The 17,659-nt window shown below is 32.1% G+C and overlaps 1 protein-coding gene across 8 annotated transcripts in view; it reads right to left on the bottom strand.

The window, feature by feature from the left end:
• Positions 1 to 5,865: 5,865 nt before the first annotated feature.
• LOC143242206 (glutamate-gated chloride channel subunit beta-like) overlaps positions 5,866 to 17,659 on the bottom strand; it is a 44,753-nt gene continuing 32,959 nt past the window's right edge. For all 8 annotated transcript variants that reach the window (XM_076485572.1, XM_076485570.1, XM_076485575.1 and 5 more), the window contains 2 exons: positions 8,910 to 9,301; positions 5,866 to 7,627 (listed from right to left, as the gene is read on the bottom strand). In XM_076485572.1, the coding sequence (XP_076341687.1) occupies positions 7,373 to 7,627; positions 8,910 to 9,301 (647 nt within the window). In that variant the 3' untranslated portion in view covers positions 5,866 to 7,372. The remainder of the gene's footprint in view (positions 7,628 to 8,909; positions 9,302 to 17,659) is intronic.

The raw sequence follows: 17,659 nt of genomic DNA, 5'->3' as shown, positions 1-17,659 counted from the left end.
AATATAATAGTTGAGAATCCTATTTGTTTTAAAAACGATCTTTGTAATCTATGTATTACTGTTACTCTGGTTGTTAAATATAATCGTGATTTAATAAAATGAAATTATGTAAATACTCTGGTCTAAATGTCAAATACTTCTTCAGACAGCTTTACAGGAGTTTCATTTTTAAACAAGAGATTTTGTGAGTATACACATCTTGATCGAGGTATTTTAACAGAAAGTTACAAAAATCGTTAGATTAAAAGTCTTGAGAGAGAATTTGCACGTTTCTTTTCCCATGTTTTGTTTCTTCATTTATGACATTTTGTGTGATAAACAGCTTAAATCTATGTCAAATATATTCAACTGATTATTATAAGTAAACATTTGATTAATTATTCTATTGGTGCATCACAATTTCCACGTTTTGAATGTTGTCCAAGTTCGAAAGTTGTTCCTTTTTCTTCGTTCAGAGATTAAATGCTGGATAGTTAATGTCCTCAGGTAAAAATGGCCTTGTATTCACATGTTAATAGATCACAGGTAATATTCTTTACGGTGAGTGACCCAACAGTTACATTTATAAACAAAATATCACATGACGTGATGAATAGTTTGTTTACATTTACAAACAAAATATCACATGACGTGATGAATAGTTTGTTTACATTTACAAACAAAATATCACAAGATGTGATGAATAATTTGTTTACATTTATAAACAAAATATCACAAGAAGTGATGAATAATTTGTATACATTTATAAACAAAATATCACAAGACGTGATGAATAATTTGTTTACATTTATAAACAAAATATCACAAGAAGTGATGAATAGTTTGTTTACATTTACAAACAAAATATCACGAGACGTGATGAATAGTTTGTATACATTTACAAACAAAATATCACATGACGTGATGAATAATTTGTTTACATTTTCAGTGTCTTAAAAATATTTTTCTTCATCCACCCCAAAGAAAGTTTTTATTTACATTACATATCAAATGTGTTACTTAAAGAAATTGTATGGATAAGCTACACGTAATTATTAGATAATTACTTGAAATGAACATCAATATCGAGGCTATGTGCAATACGTGTTAAAAAACTGGGAAAATCATAGAGGTCGTTACTTTGTAATCACTACACGTAACTCAGTCTTATATAAAGGTAAACAAAATGGTTATATTTCATTTCTAAGTACAAGCATTTTTAAATTGATTGTATTCCGGTATTGACTCATGTTAAAGTAGATATAAATTTGAAACAAAAACAGGATATCATACTGTCTGTATTAAAAGAATGTTATAAAAATGAATATTAAGTTGTCATCAAAGCAAACAACTTGCAAAAAACAGTAATAAGATGGTTAATGTCATATGATGTAATAAACACTTTGCATGTATATACATATACAATAAGTCTCCGAGTTATTTTATGAAGTTCATTGTCATTTCCGGTCATATATTTGAAGTAATAACGAAAATTGGCTATGGTGATAGCACCCAAAAGCATTGGGAATTTCCTATATAACTGACAAAATTCAAACGCAGATGAAAAACTAGTTGTCAATCATGGAAATCCAACTGAGGTTGTAGAGTTGAGTGCTTATACTCACAACATCTCAACTTCTACTACCTTTTGTTATTTATTATCATATTTTAAAACATTTTACGTTATTACTAAACCACTGAACGCTACAATAATTTTCGTTTTGTTTTAACATGAGTATGTGCTGACATCTACTGAAGTTTCTTTTAACTACTTAAGTCTAATAAATTCGGTACATTCACCTCCTTTCACGATACTAAAATTTGATTTCCCTTCCATTATTTTCAATTTTTTGTCGGTTTTAAATTAGAATACACAAGAGTGATAAGTGCCTTTATGTAAGAATATAATTCTATTTTTATCTGTTTTATGCTATGTTGCACATATTATAAAAAATAAAATAAAAACACTAACTAATATTTTGTTTGTTTGTTTGGAAATTTCGCACAAAGCTACTCGAGGGCTATCTGTGCTAGCCGTCCCTAATTTAGCAGTGTAAGACTAGAGGGAAGGCAGCTAGTCATCACCACCCACCGCCAACTCTTGGGCTACTCTTTATCAACGAATAGTGGGATTGACCGTCACATTATACACCCCCACGGCTGGATGGGCGAGCATGTTTAGCGCGACACGGGCGCGAACCCGCGACCGTCGGATTACGAGTCGCACGCCTTACGCGCTAGGCCATGCCGGGCCCTAACTAATATTAACCCAGAAGAGTGCATTATGTTTAAGCCCACTTGTGTCTCAAATATTTGTACAAAGATTAGCAATTATTCTAGCTAAATGTTATACTAAACACTTTAAATATTGTGTTTCAGTATGGTTCATCAAATTATATACTAATGTCATATATAATATATAATCTGCTGTTTGTGATACAGAACAATGCGTGTTACTCACTTGTCAAGACACAATGAACATATTACACTCGACTTAAGTAAACCAATGTGTCTGTGAACTCGTTCCAGATGGTCTAACCAAACGAATATGTCTTGAAACTCTGTCTCTCCTTCCTTTATATCTCATTTTGACACCAATAAAGAAGGAATATAATTCCTTTAGCAACGTAAATTATACCGAAAATAGTGAGGTTTTGTAGTCTTAATAGCTGTACGTGTGTATTAGTGTTTGAAATAATGTATATGTTCATATTCTCGAGTATCTCATATACTAACAGATGTTCTTTTACTATGAATACCCACTTTAGTTCTTCACCTGCTATCGACTTCACACACAATTCAATTGCTAAGCCTAATAATTATAAATTATTCTCTACTTGGAATCACTGTGGCTTCTTCTAGAACTTCAAATGATCTGACGACTACACGTCAAATATATTTTCATTCTATTACGTCATCGAAATTAATTAATATTTTACTTTTGTTCCTACGCATCCTTGAAACTCCTTTATTATAAGTTTAAAGAGATCTCGCTGAGTCAAAATACTTTTTCACAAGAAAAACGTTTCAATACATCGAAAATAAAGTTAAAATCAGATTAAATGACATGAAAAAGATAACGTTTTGAACATATTTTTAGGTGTGAAGTACTATAATATTTTATATACCATTCGATTACAAGTTTCGAAATAAAACAAATAAATATACAACAAATATGATACTTTAACTTCTCATGCTTCAGAAAAAACATCTAATAAACTTACCTGAATATTAACAATCGTTTCCTATTGTAACAAGGTCAAATATTTTCAATTAGAAATGACTAAAAGAATTTAAATATTAACAAAAGTTGACTATTGTAACAAGGTCAAATCATCTCAATCCGAGGTGAATAAAAGTATTTAAATATTAACAAAGGTTGCCTTTTGTAACAAGGTCAAATGTTCTCAATTAGAGATGACTAAATAAATTTAAATATTAACAAATGTTGCCTATTCTAAAAAGATCAAATATCCTTAACAGGAGATGAATGAAAGTATGTAAATATTAACAAAAGTTGCCTATTGTACAAATTCAAATATTTTCAATTAGGGACAGATAAAAGTATTTAAACACTAACAAAATTTCACTATTGTAAAAAGTGAAAATCATCTCAATAAGCGATGAATAAAATTATTTAAATATCAACAAAATATACCTATTGTAACAAGATCAAATCTTCTCAGTTTCAAATGAATACAATTATTTAAATATTAACAAAACTTATCTATTGTAATAAAGCCAAAGCTTTTCCACTGAAGATGATTAAAAGTATTTAAATGTTAAAAAGTTGCCTATTTTAAAAATGTCAAATCTTCTCATTTCGAGATGAATAAAATTATTTAAATATTAACAAAAGTTAGTTACCTATTGTAACAAAATCAAATCTTAATTGGAGATGAATAAAAATATATGGATATTAACAAAATTTTCTTTTTCTATCAAGGTCAGATTTTATTTGTCGAAGATGAATAAAAAATTTAAACATTAACAAGTTTCCAATTGTAACAAGGTCAAATATTCTAAATTGGAGGTGATTAAAAGTATTCCAATACTAACAAATGTTGCCTATGGTAATAAAGTTAAATCTTCTCAATTAGAAATGAATAAATGCATATAAATAATAATAAAAGTTGTCTATTGTGGCAAGGGCAAATATTCTTTTATTTACAGATAAATGTATTTAAATATTAACAAAACTATATATTTTAAAACGGCTGGTATGGGTAGAAAAGGCACTAATAGAGGAGCGAACAATGTTTCGACCTTCTTCGGTCATTGTCCACAAACTCATTTTGTTTTGCTGAATAATTGTGTTAAACGGTTATTGTTTCTTGCAGTCAAACAAATTTTGTTGAAGCTAACATATGTTTCAAAAAGTTATATTTTCATACACTCAAACCGATTTTGTTCAAGATAATGTGTTAAACGATGAATTTTTTATAAATTCTAAGTGAATTTGTTGAAGTTAACATATATTTAAAAGGTTTGTTTTATATACTCAAACTCATTTTGTTGAAGTTAACATATATTTATAAAGGTTATTCTTTTATATACTCAACCTGATTTTGTTCAAGTTAACATATGTGTTAAACGTATTATTTATTTTTAGACTCACACTGATTTTGTTCAAGTTAACATATGTGTTAAATGTATTATTTCTCTTTGGACTCGCACTGATTTTGTTCAAGTTAACATATGTGTTAAATGTATTATTTCTCTTTGGACTCGCACTGATTTTCTTGAAGTTAACATATGTTTTTTTTTAAAGGTTATTGTTGTATACGGTCAAACTGATTTCGTTCAAGTAAACATTTGTATTAAACGTATTATTTCTTTTTGGGCTCAAACTGATTTTTTTGAAGTTAACATATGTGTTATTTATATATTCAAACTGATTTTGTTCAAAACATATGGTAATTTGAAAAAAAAAGGTTATTTTATATACTCAAACTGATTTTGTTGAAGTTAACACGTGTTAAAAGGTTATTGTTTTATATACCCAAATTGATTTTGTTGAAGTTAACATGTGTTAAAAGGTTATTGTTTTATATACCCAAACTGATTTTGTTGAATTTAACGTGTATGTCAAAAGGTTATGTTTGACAACTTCTATACCATAGAATACAATTCAATCAGATAAAATTAATTTTCTGTCATTTGAAAAAAGACTTGTGTTCCTTTTATGAAACTGTCTGTAATTATATATGCTGGTTATATAGCGATTTGAAAAGTTCCTATAAATTACATTCGCATTACGTTGTCGTTAAAAATTTTCAACAAACCTTAAGACATTCATCATATGGACAAAGACAAAAATTGAATTTATTAAAATACTGATATAAGATAAATTATTCGAAATATTAGATGAAACTGTACAGAATGAAACTGGAATGGTTAACATGTATTTCACGGGACGTAAGCAGACCGTCTATTATGGTTTACCCCTTGTACGGTCATGCCTTAAAATAACGATTATTCTAGAAATAAATATTACCTGTAAATATATTTTCTTTATGGAATGTACCTCCTGTAGAAAATTATGAATGATTAAATATTACCGCTATGAACACATATACGACGCGTACACAACTCACGTGGTAGAGTTTACTTTTACCCTGTGTAGAGACCTACACGATTACGATCACATTAAAATTACGTTTCTGTTCCTAGTAAATTGTAGTGTAAACAGAACAAAGTTTTGCCGCACTACATCTGTTACTATGTGTTAGAGCGCTACACACAAGTGTTCTTTCTACACTGCATCGTTTACTAACCCCAGGCTTCCTCTTTTGGTTAACGAATATCAGAGACAAACATGTTTATTTTGGGTAAAGTATAGTTGTAATGCTTGGTATTATAAAATATTAAACACAACACGCTAAGTTGGCCTAAATTATGTTTATTGAGAAGACACGTATATTTAGTCAGAGTAAAACATGTATTGAAAGACAGTTTTATCACAATTATATAATCACAAAAGATATTTCCCATTCGACTTACAAAGGAAAAAATGTAGAGAAAATCTTTGAGGAACCGAAACACGGAATTTCTTGTCAGTTTCACTGTTTCGTTACATCCTGAGAGTTACGAACGTTGCATGTAATATGAGAAAATCTTTGAGGAACCAAAACATGGAATTTCTTGTCAGTTTCACTGTTTCGTTACATCCTGAGAGTTACGAACTTTTCATGTAATATGCAAGTAATTGTCATTAAAGAAGGGACAAAACCTGGAACTATTGTTCTTTTTAATCACCATTAACGAAATAACGTCGGTGCATAGTCTGGAAATAACAAGAGGGAACCTTCAGTAGCCGCGGTACCTTAAATTATTTTAGGCAGGATTAGAGTAAATCAACCTATGAGACTATTTTTACATTTCTATTTGGCTCTATTGTTGTTAGCTAACAATAACAAGCGTGAGGCGTGCGTATATATGTTTCAGTTTTATTTCTCATTAGGATTTCTACCAGACTACCCTGAAATTGATATACTTACAAGCAGGATTAGAGCAGACCTTGAACGTGATACATCAGTAAAAAGGGTTTGACTTCCTGAGTCCAAAACTAGAAGAAGATATGACGGAGCTATGAGCTACAATATGGTATGTTGTTTTATTTACAAACGTAGTGTAAAAACAAAATGCTACAAATTAAACAAGACAAATAGGAATACCAGTAGTATAAATGTGTTGATATTATATTTGCGTGATTTAAAAATCTAGTGTTGGCATTAATAATATAGGATTTTTAACATGACTGAATCATCGAAACTCAAACATTAATAATATAAAGTTATTTGTCTGATTTAACAGCGGAAGTGCAGATAAAAATAATTAATTAACAGCGCAATTTCAATATACAAAAGATTACCTTGATAAACGTTATTACAATTAATTTCACAGTAGCAATGCTCAGTTTACAGCACAAAACGCCTTATTAAGTTTGTTGGTAAATTACTAGTTTCATATAACAGGTTTGTCTCCTAGTTCTTACTCATTTAATAACTACATAACAAACTATTTAATGTTTCCAGTCAGGAAGAAACACAAAATAAATAGCTTTAATTATGTATTATGCTCAATAAAATAGTATTATACAGTTTTGAGTATTTCTGATCGGATAATATTAAAAAAAAACATTAATTATTCCTGAGTAAAAAGGTTGAATTATTACTGAGCAAAAACTTCCAGTGAACTTGAATTAAGTATATTATCAAATATTGTTTTATCAGTTTATTTTACTTCAAAAATTTACTTCGTGTTATGTACATTTTTTCACAGAACGATAGTCTAAGAAAGCTTTAGCCCAAAATTTCAAAAAGTCTGTGGTCGAATATCAACATGAACTTTGACCTTTTCTTGTAGATATCATTTTTCAAAGCTTTGTTTCTTAAGTAAGGTCCCAGTTCTCTTCCTCAGCAGTTTGGACAACCGCGTAGTTTATGAAATACCCAAAGGCAAAAATAAAAAAGAAGCCGGGAAATAACAGCTTGGACACTTTATCAATTTTTACAGCTAAGACTGGGTGCGAATACGGAATAGTAAATCTAGAAATCTCTTTATCTTGTTCAGAAACGACAGAGGATGGTGAATTCATTTCCATTTCAGGACTCCGTACTTCAGATACAATCTTATCGCTTTTAGCCTAGAAAGCAACATATAAATATTTATATATCAAAAGCATATATAACTATAGTAATGTATTCTATAATAGTTTTCTTTTAGAATGCTAATAACTTTTGTCTGTCTTTTGTTATTAAACACAAAGCTACCCAAAGAGCTATCTGTGCTCTACCCACCACGGGTTTATAGTGGTATAAGTCCACAGACATACCAATGTGTCACTGGAGGGTTACCAATAGATATTTATAATCAAAGTATCTTACAACTGTTACATACCCTTCCTGAAAACAAACAATGTTTGTTAACATCACACTACCTACCCAACACCAAAACATGTGAAAACGTGGCATTCTGTCACATCTTTATATTGGATGTGATTATCACGTGACTTGCTGAACTGCCCTCTTCTGTTAGTAGAGTTCTTCTCTGGTCTATTTCTTATCTTAGTGTTCTCTCGTAATTTGATGTAAAGCAATTGTTTTAATTTTCCTAATTTTACAGTATTACCCATATCATGCTGGTTCCTGTGTATCATATAGTTTATTCTGCAAATACATTACGACAATGCTGTCTTTTCCTTATGTTTCTCCAGTGTATGTATTTTCGCACGAACTAGGTTGAGTCAAAGAAATAGATTAAACGACAATATGGGGACAACTAGACTGACCATCCAGAAACCAGTGACAAAAACCCATTCGAAACAATGGTATTTATATCCACTAAAAGAAATTACCGTAGAACAAGGAAATTGTTTGACTGTAATATAATTCTCAGTTATTTTGATTAGAGGTTATTAGTAACAACATTATGATACGTATTTTCAATAAATAAAAGAAAATTAAACTTCATTCTTTTGAATTTCGTACAAAACTATGTAACGAGGGCTATCTTCACTAGCCATCTCTAATTTAGCAGTGAAAGACTACAAGAAATGTAACTAATCATTACCATCCACCACCAATTGTGAGTTACTCTTTTTACCAACGAATAGTGGGATTAACCATACACATTATGATGCCCCTACGGCTGAAAGATCGAGCATGTTTGGTACGTTGAAAATTAAAACCAATGACCCTCGGTTTACTAGTCGAACGCTCAAAACCACATGGCCATGCTGGGCGCAGCATTATTCGAAACAATTGATACCTGACAAATTTTGTAGATAAATAAGAGAATGATAAAAAGTCTATATAATAACTGAAATCTGTTTATAGACGAGTAAAAAAAAACAACAGATAAACATCATTTGTTAAGAAATTAATTCTAATAAGTATTACTTTATAACGTAATAGGTTAGGACTTACCCGCCTCCGATAACGATCCTGAGAAAGGCATTTCCCCAAAGAGTCTTGGATTGTGTTATAAAGAGGGCTTTCCTTATTTCTATACAGGTAGTTTACTGCAATAAACTCTAGTAATGAAGCATAGATGAAAAACATGCAAATCCCGTCCCACAGGTTCATGGCAGTGAGATCTGACACGACAGGAAGTGTGGACCGAAAACTATTGGTGGTGGTACAAAAGTTTAACATAGCTGTGACACCAATCATCACACGTGCTGGTACAGCGTTTATATCAAGCCAGAAACTAAGAAAAGAACTGGTTACAAGAAGGGTTCCAGGAACGTAAACAGCTGTGTAATAGTAGGATTTATCTCTGGTGAAGACTAGAAGAACAGTTAGACAACTGTAGTTACCTATGGAAAAAAATTACTTACAACACAACTAGACGTATCACATAAGTATTCCTATACATACCAAAGTTGGTATCAGTTGGTACCACATATGTATATAATTGTCAAAGTAAAGCAAGGATACATAAGTTTCGAAATGAAATAACAGCTCCTAATCACTGGTTTGGTGTTAAAATGTAAGAAAGTTTGTGAAAAAAACAAAACATTATTAAACGTTTGATCTGTACACAGTGTATTAGGGATAAACAATTAACAAACAATAATCAATACACAGTTGGTATTCAACAAATTAGTGTCCCTCCATGTAATTACAAGTTGGTGGTAGTAGACAGTCAAAAAATTTTAGTTCCTATCTATAATTGCAATTTAGTAGTAGTTTATATCCAACAAACAGTAGTTCCTATCTGTAATTACAAGTTACAAGTAGTTGATAGTCAACAAACAATAGTTTCTACTGGTAATTACAAGTTACTTGTAGTTCATCATCAACAATTAATAGTCCCAATCTGTAATTACAAGTTAGTAGTAGTTCATGGTCATCAAACAATATTCCCTATGAGTAATTACAATTTGCAAGAAGTTTATGGTCAACAAACAATACTTCATTTTTGTAATTACAAGTTAAGGGAAACTGACAGTCAACAAAGAATAATATCTGAGATTACAAGTTAATAACAGTTGATAGTCAACAACCAAAACTCCTTATCTGTAACTAAAAGTTAGCAGTAATTGACAGTCAACAAACTACAGTCCCTATCTATAATTACAAATTAGTAGTAGTTTATAGTAAACAAACAACAGTTGTTATCTGTAATTACAAGTTAGTGGTAGTTGACAGTCAACAAACAATATTTCCTGCCTGTATTAACAAGTTAGTAGTAGTTTATAGTCAACAAACAACAGTTGTTATCTCTAATTACAAATTAATACAAGTTGATGGCCAACAAACAAATAGTTCCTATATGTAATTACAAGTTAGTAGTAGTTTATAGTCAACAAACAATAGTAGCAATCTCTAATTACAAGTTAGTACAAGTTGATGGTCAACAAACAAATAGTTCCTATATGTAATTACAAGTTAGAAGTAGTTTATAGACAACAAACAATAATCCCTATCTGTAATTATAAGTTAGTGGAAGTTGATGATAAAAAATAGTTCCTATCTGTAAATACAAGTAAATAGAGGTTGATAGTCAACAAAGAATAGTCACTATCTATAATTACAAGTTATTAGTAGAAGATAATCAACAAACAATAGTATCTATCTGTAATTAAAACTCAGCAGTAATTGACAAGTTAGTGGTAGTTGATAGTCAATGAACAATAGTTACAATCTGTTCTTACAACTCAGCAGTATTTCAAAGTCAACAAAAATAACTATTATCCGTAGTTACTAGTTAAAGGAGGTTGATAGTAACAAGAAATAGTCACTATTTATAATTACAAGATATTAGTAGTTGATGGTCAACAAACGAGATTCTCTAGCTGTAATTACGAGTTAGAAATAATTGACAGTCAATAAACAATAGTCACTACCTGTAATTACAAGTTATTAGTAGTTGACAGTCAACAAATATAGTTTTTATCTCTGATTACAGTCAACATACAATAGTCCCTATCTTTATTTACAAATTAGTAGTACTTGAGGATCAACACACAATAGTTACTATCTCTAATTACAAGTTAGAGGTAGTTGAAAGTCAATAAATAATAGCCACAATCTGTAATTACAAGTTAGTAGAAGTTGAAAGTCAAGAAATATAGTTTTTATCTCTAATTACAGTCAACATACAATAGTCCCTATCTTTACTTACAAATTAGTAGTACTTGAGGATCAACACACAATAGTTACTATCTCTAATTACAAGTTATTAGTAGTTGACAGTCAATAAATATAGTTTTTATCTCTAATTACAGTCAACATACAATAGTCCCTATCTTTACTTACAAATTAGTAGTACTTGAGGATCAACATACAATAGTTACTATCTCTAATTACAAGTTAGAGGTAGTTGACAGTCAATAAATAATAGCCACAATCTGTAATTACAAGTTAGTATAAGTTGAAAGTCAAGAAATATAGTTTTTATCTCTAATTACAGTCAACATACAATAGTCCCTATCTTTACTTACAAATTAGTAGTACTTGAGGATCAACACACAATAGTTACTATCTCTAATTACAAGTTAGAGGTAGTTGAGAGTCAATAAATACAGTTTTTATCTCTAATTACAGTCAACATACAATAGTCCCTATCTTTACTTACAAATTAGTAGTACTTGAGGATCTACACACAATAGTCCCTATCTTTACTTACAAATTAGTAGTACTTGAGGATCAACACACAATAGTTACTATCTCTAATTACAAGTTAGAGGTAGTTGACAGTCAATAAATAATAGCCACAATCTGTAATTACAAGTTAGTAGAAGTTGAAAGTCAAGAAATATAGTTTTTATCTCTAATTACAAGTTAATGGTAGTTGACAGTCAACAAACAATATTTCGTACATGTAATTACAAGATAGTAGTAGTTTATCGTCAACAAAATATAGCTCTCTATGTATAATTACAAGTTAAAGTTAGTTGTAGTTGCTAGTCAACAAACAATGGTCACCATCTGTAATTATAAGTTAGTAGTAGTTAAGAGTAAAAAAAAATTAGTTCCTATCTGTAATTACAAGTTATTAGTAGTTCACATTCAACAAACTATAGTTCCTATTTTTAATTACAAGTTAGTAGTAGTTGCTAGTCAACAAACAATAGTTCCTATCTGTAATTACAAGTTATTAGTAGTTGCTAGACAACAAACAATAGTTCCTATCTGTTATTACAAGTTATTAGTAGTTGCTAGACAACAAACAATAGTCCACATCTGTAATTAAAGCAGCAGTAACTGACAATCAACAAACAATAGTTCTAATCTGTAACAGAAAGTTACTAGTTGTTGATTGTCATGAAACAATATATAGTCATGAAACAAAATAGTAGCAGTTGATAGTCAAGAATCAATAGTTACTATCTCTAAAAACAAGTTAGTAATAGTTGTAACAATTGTTCCTACATGTAATTCCAAGTTAGTTGTTTGATATTCAACAAACAATAGTCACTATTTGTAATTACAAGTTAGTGATAGTCAATTATCAACAAACAACAGTCACAATCTGTAATTACAAGTTATCAATGGTTGACAGTCAACACAATGTAGTTCTTATCTGTAATTACAAGTTAGTAGTTGTTAACAGTGAACAATGTATAGTTACCACCTATACTTACAAGTTCGTGATAGCTGATAGTAAACAAACAATGATTTATATCTGTAAATACAAGTTATTAGTAGTTAACATTCAACAAACAATAGTCACTATCTGTAATTACAAGTAAGTGACAGTTGATAGTCAACAAACTATAGTCTCTATCTCTAGATTAGTAGTTAACAATGAAGAAACAATGGTTCATATCTACAATTACAAATTAGCAGTTGTTAACAGTCAGCAAACAATAGTTCTTCTCTATAATTACAAGTTCGTTTATTGTCAACAAACAATAGTCTCTCTCTGTAATTACAAGTTAGTGATAGTTGACAGTCAACAAGAAATATCCCAGTCTCCTTGACTACTTGATAGCAACACTGCTATGCTAGTCTTAAAAGGTCTCACTTTGTGGTCAGTAAGACCAACACCATAGTCAACATTAACTCATGAACTGCCACCTTTCATGTTTCTTATAGCATTAAGGTGCAGTTCAAACAGATGACTGTATACATGCATTTTGTTCAATAAATACAACAACTGAAACGTGACCAGGGCTAAACTTTGCAAGAATTTATTTATTTATTTACTTTTATTTGGGGGAGAATAAATTACTTTCACACAAAATAAATACTAGATAAATAAATCTTATTTATCGACCACTACTATTTCTTCAGTTTTATTTGACAATTGTGTTTTTATATTGCTGTGTGGGTATGTTGGAATATTTGAATATGACATCGAATAATCAATACATTTTTATTACAATCCGCAACGACCTAAGTTATGACTGAAATAAGCTTTCCCCACGTGGTTAACACTCGCGCTGACACTACACATCCGGGAAATGCATCCGATTCGTCTAGTGGTCCGCAGTGCAAATCGAGTTCAAATGGAAAGCAGCTACATTAGGCGCGAGCGAGACTATCTCTTTTCCAGAGGGGTGTACCAAGTGGAGTTTATCTGAAGGCGGTAGTTCCTTGTGCAAGGAGGGCTGTAGGTGTTATTTGTTGAGAAAGGTTGATCATTCCTTAAGATAGTCAGAGGGGATTTAGGGCCTCACATACAACAATACATACACAGGGGGGGGTGAAGACGGCACGGCCCACTCCTTTGCGGCAGCCGAAGATAGGGATGACACTATAAACCCAAAGGGGCGGGGGGGGAGAAATCACACACAGAAATATTTTGTCGCACATTGGAGAATTACATATGACGTTTATATAATTTATAATGACCGAAACTTGTACTGACATTGCACAATTGCCATGCAACCGCACAGATGACGGAAAGAAATCCAGGTAAATATTAATTGTTTATGTCTTATTTTCCTATACTATGTTTCAATAAAACAATATAAGAATACGAATGTTTAACTTTCTAGATTAGCTGAAGTGACTCCATCCGTATGTTTTTGTACAGCTCGTTATGTGTAAACAAGGATGGTTACATTGTGTAGATCTGTACTACTGTAGTCTAGTAGTAGTAGAGTAGGCATATTTATATTAAGGAATTGCTTTGAAGCAAGTATGAAATCGAAAACATTCCCCAGTCTTGACATCACAAATGCACATATTTGGTATCTTGAATGCATATCCTGTGGCAGAATCAAAAGCCCGCAACGATCCATGATGCTGCTCTGTTTAATTTAGCGCCAACTACACCGCTGCTAAAAAGATTTGTTACGGCCACCGCTCCACAGATGAGAGTTGTATACTCATTAAAATGGACCTCGTCTGTTATTATGTTATAGACCTTTGATAATAAAGGATGACATACGATAATACGTAATTTATTATTTAAATAAATCCTTGTTTGTTATAAATCAGCAGAGCTACAAATGCTAAAGCGTATACACTTTATGCGATGTGTGTGTTATGGCGGGATCCACTGACACAGTCAACAATGGAGTTACAAATGGGGGTGGCAAGACAAATCATTTGAAAACAGTGAAACATATATTGTGTTTAATGTGTTTTTTTATTTAATATTACAAACTATCTAAAGATCTCTTTAGGTACATAATGTATTTAAATTTTTAAACTCTATACTTTGAAATCGGATGGTGCGAGATAGGAGCCAGCGCTAGGCCGTACACTATGAATAGAAGGCCTGTGATCCCGCAAAATATTCTTCCAACCTCTCTCGCTTCTTTGCTCCCAGGGAACTTTCTCAGACTTTGGGTCCCTCCCATAATCCATACCGGTGAGAGAAATGTAGGATCCGGGGGATATTTCATCGAGTCAGAAGCAACCGAGTTGTGTAGTTAAAATAATAAAAGTTGTATACCCTGACGAAAATCGGGGGATACTATGGATCACGCATCAGCATGCATATGCGTCTGCAGAGATTTTATTTTGTTCACTCTACAGTCCACAATTCCTTTCGGATTTCTGTCCAATTTGGTGAATATGTTAGTTATGTTGAGGTCTGGCCAATGAATGTTTTGGCAAGGTTGTGGCAAGAATTTGCATTTTGAAGTACCTTTTTCATTCGCTAGGTTGGGGGCAAGTCCGAGGATACACCGTCGGTTCGTGGGCGACCAACATTTGCTAGTTGTTATTGTTGAAATTTATCATTAAATTTAGTTAAATAAATAATACATTTTACGTTCCAGAATGAAAACCCGTGACATTTGGATGCATGTGTTGCATGATATTTATTAATAGACACTGTGAAGTTTGGTAAACTTTGGAGTTAAACATGGCAGAACAGTCAGAAGTTTTCAATATTTTCCCTTGCACCAAATGTAATTATAAAGTTAGGCATTTTAGCAAGCTTCTTTCACATATTTCTTTGGTTCATGAGCATGAGCCTGGATTTGTTGTCCCATGTGGGGTTAATGGATGTGAAAAACCATTCAAAAGCATCAGATGTTTGAAAAGACATATAAATAAAAAGCATGGATGGTTTGCTACTACCAGTATGCATGATAATGAAGCTGGTGGTGAATGTGCTAAGCATTTCATGGAACAGAGGTATAAAAACTCTGACAGTGATGAGACAGTTGATGGTAATAAGGAGATGGTTGTCACAGACAAGTGAAGAACCTTAACTAAAACAATTCTGCAGCTGTGTGAAACAGTGATGAGACAGTTGATGGTAATAAGGAGATGGTTGTCACAGACAAGTGAAGAACCTTAACTAAAACAATTCTGCAGCTGTGTGAAACAGTGATGAGACAGTTGATGGTAATAAGGAGATGGTTGTCACAGACAAGTGAAGAACCTTATCTAAAACAATTCTGCACTGTGTGAAACAGTGATGAGACAGTTGATGGTAATAAGGAAATGGTTGTCACAGACAAGTGAAGAACCTTAACTAAAACAATTCTGCAGCTGTGTGAAACAGTGATGAGACAGTTGATGGTAATAAGCAGATGGTTGTCACAGACAAGTGAAGAACCTTAACTAAAACAATTCTGCACTGTGTGAAACAGTGATGAGACAGTTGATGGTAATAAGGAGATGGTTTTCACAGACAAGTGAAGAACCTTAACTAAAACAATTCTGCGGCTGCGTGAAAATGAAAACATTACTTACAAAACTGCAAGTAATTATTTTAAATTTGTCTTTTTCTGTTATGGCTGCCAAAGATGAAAATTTATTCCAAATCATAACAAGAACGTTGATCAGTGAGGAGGTTCCTAGAAATAGTATAGTTACAGTGATGGAAGCTTGCAAGAAAGAAATTCTTGACTTTCATTCCATGACTGAAAATTTCCCTGACCACAACAGTTTCCAGTCTTACAATGAAGATAATTTGTCATTTGCAAAAGCTATTGTTTATGACCTGGGAATTGCTGATGATGGAAAACATGACAGAATGCAGTAAGTTTCTTTATTAGATACTCTGAAGTGTTTGCTTAAACATGATGATATTTTTAGCCAGATTGTTTATCCTCACCAGTCAGCTGATGATTGTCTTAGAGATGTCGTTGATGGTGAACATTTCAAAAACCATCCATTCTGGCAAGAAACTCCCCTTGCCCTTCAAATCATTCTCTATTTTGATGAGTTTACAGCTGTGAACCAGGCTGGAATACGAGCTCCTGCTTACTAATATGCTGCTTTCTACTATCAGTTAGGCAATACTGAACCTGCTTTGAGATCTCAACTTCATTGTGTATTCTTAGCAATCTTGGTGAAGACCCAAAATGTAAAAAAACATGGGCTAAATACAGTGATGAGACCTATGATTGAAGAACTATCTGTTCTTGAAAACATTGGTATTGGCATTGTCAAACCAGAGGGAACATTCAAATTCAAAGGTGCACCTCTTGTTGTTGTTGCAGGTAATTTGGGAAGCCATGTAATTGGAGGTTTCTTGAATCATTTTCTGCTCTCAGATCATGTAGATTCTGCATGGTAACTCGGGATGATTTAAGAAAGTTGACTGATATTTCAAAATGTTCAGAGAGATCTATTGCATCCTATAATTACCAAGTTGCAATGGTCAAAACTGAACCGACTTTGTCAATTAATATGGGGTTAAAAAAAGATCGCCCGTAAACGTTCTGCAGCAATTTCATGTGGCAACTGCTCTACCACCTGATATATAACATGACCTTTTTGAATCTGGCTTGGTGTCAGAAATTTTAGTTTTACTCATAGATCAGTATGTCTTGTCTGGATACTTCAGCTTTCAGTACTTTGCAGGCAAAGTGAAGGAGTTCCACTACAAAGGAACTGATAAAATCAATAGGCTTGAGCTTGTTATTTTGAGAGGATCTGTACACATTAAGCAAAATGCTGTGCAAATTTGGTGTCTCTTAAGGTTATTTCCATTATTGGTGGGTGATGCAGTGCCAGAATGCAACAACAAATAGGAGGTTCTGTTGGCTCTGCTGGATATGGTAGAATTGATAATGTGTCCATCAATGTCATATGCAATCATTGAATTCTTAAATGATGTGATACAACATTTCCATTCTCTTTATGAAAAAGAATTTCCAAATAGGACTCTCAACCCAAAGGAACATTTTACTTTGCATTACCCAGAGATGACCTGCAGATCTGGTCCACTGAGGAATGTGTGGACCAAGAGATTCTAGGTCAAATAGTTTTTTGTTGATGTTGCAAGACATACCAAAAACAGGAGGAATCTAGCC

The sequence above is a fragment of the Tachypleus tridentatus genome, unplaced genomic scaffold, assembly GCF_004210375.1.
Source record: "Tachypleus tridentatus isolate NWPU-2018 unplaced genomic scaffold, ASM421037v1 Hic_cluster_2, whole genome shotgun sequence".
In the NCBI taxonomy this organism is placed as follows: domain Eukaryota; kingdom Metazoa; phylum Arthropoda; class Merostomata; order Xiphosura; family Limulidae; genus Tachypleus; species Tachypleus tridentatus.
The sequence above is the reverse complement of the archived record's forward strand: the minus strand, read 5'-3'. Positions and strand labels throughout refer to the sequence as shown.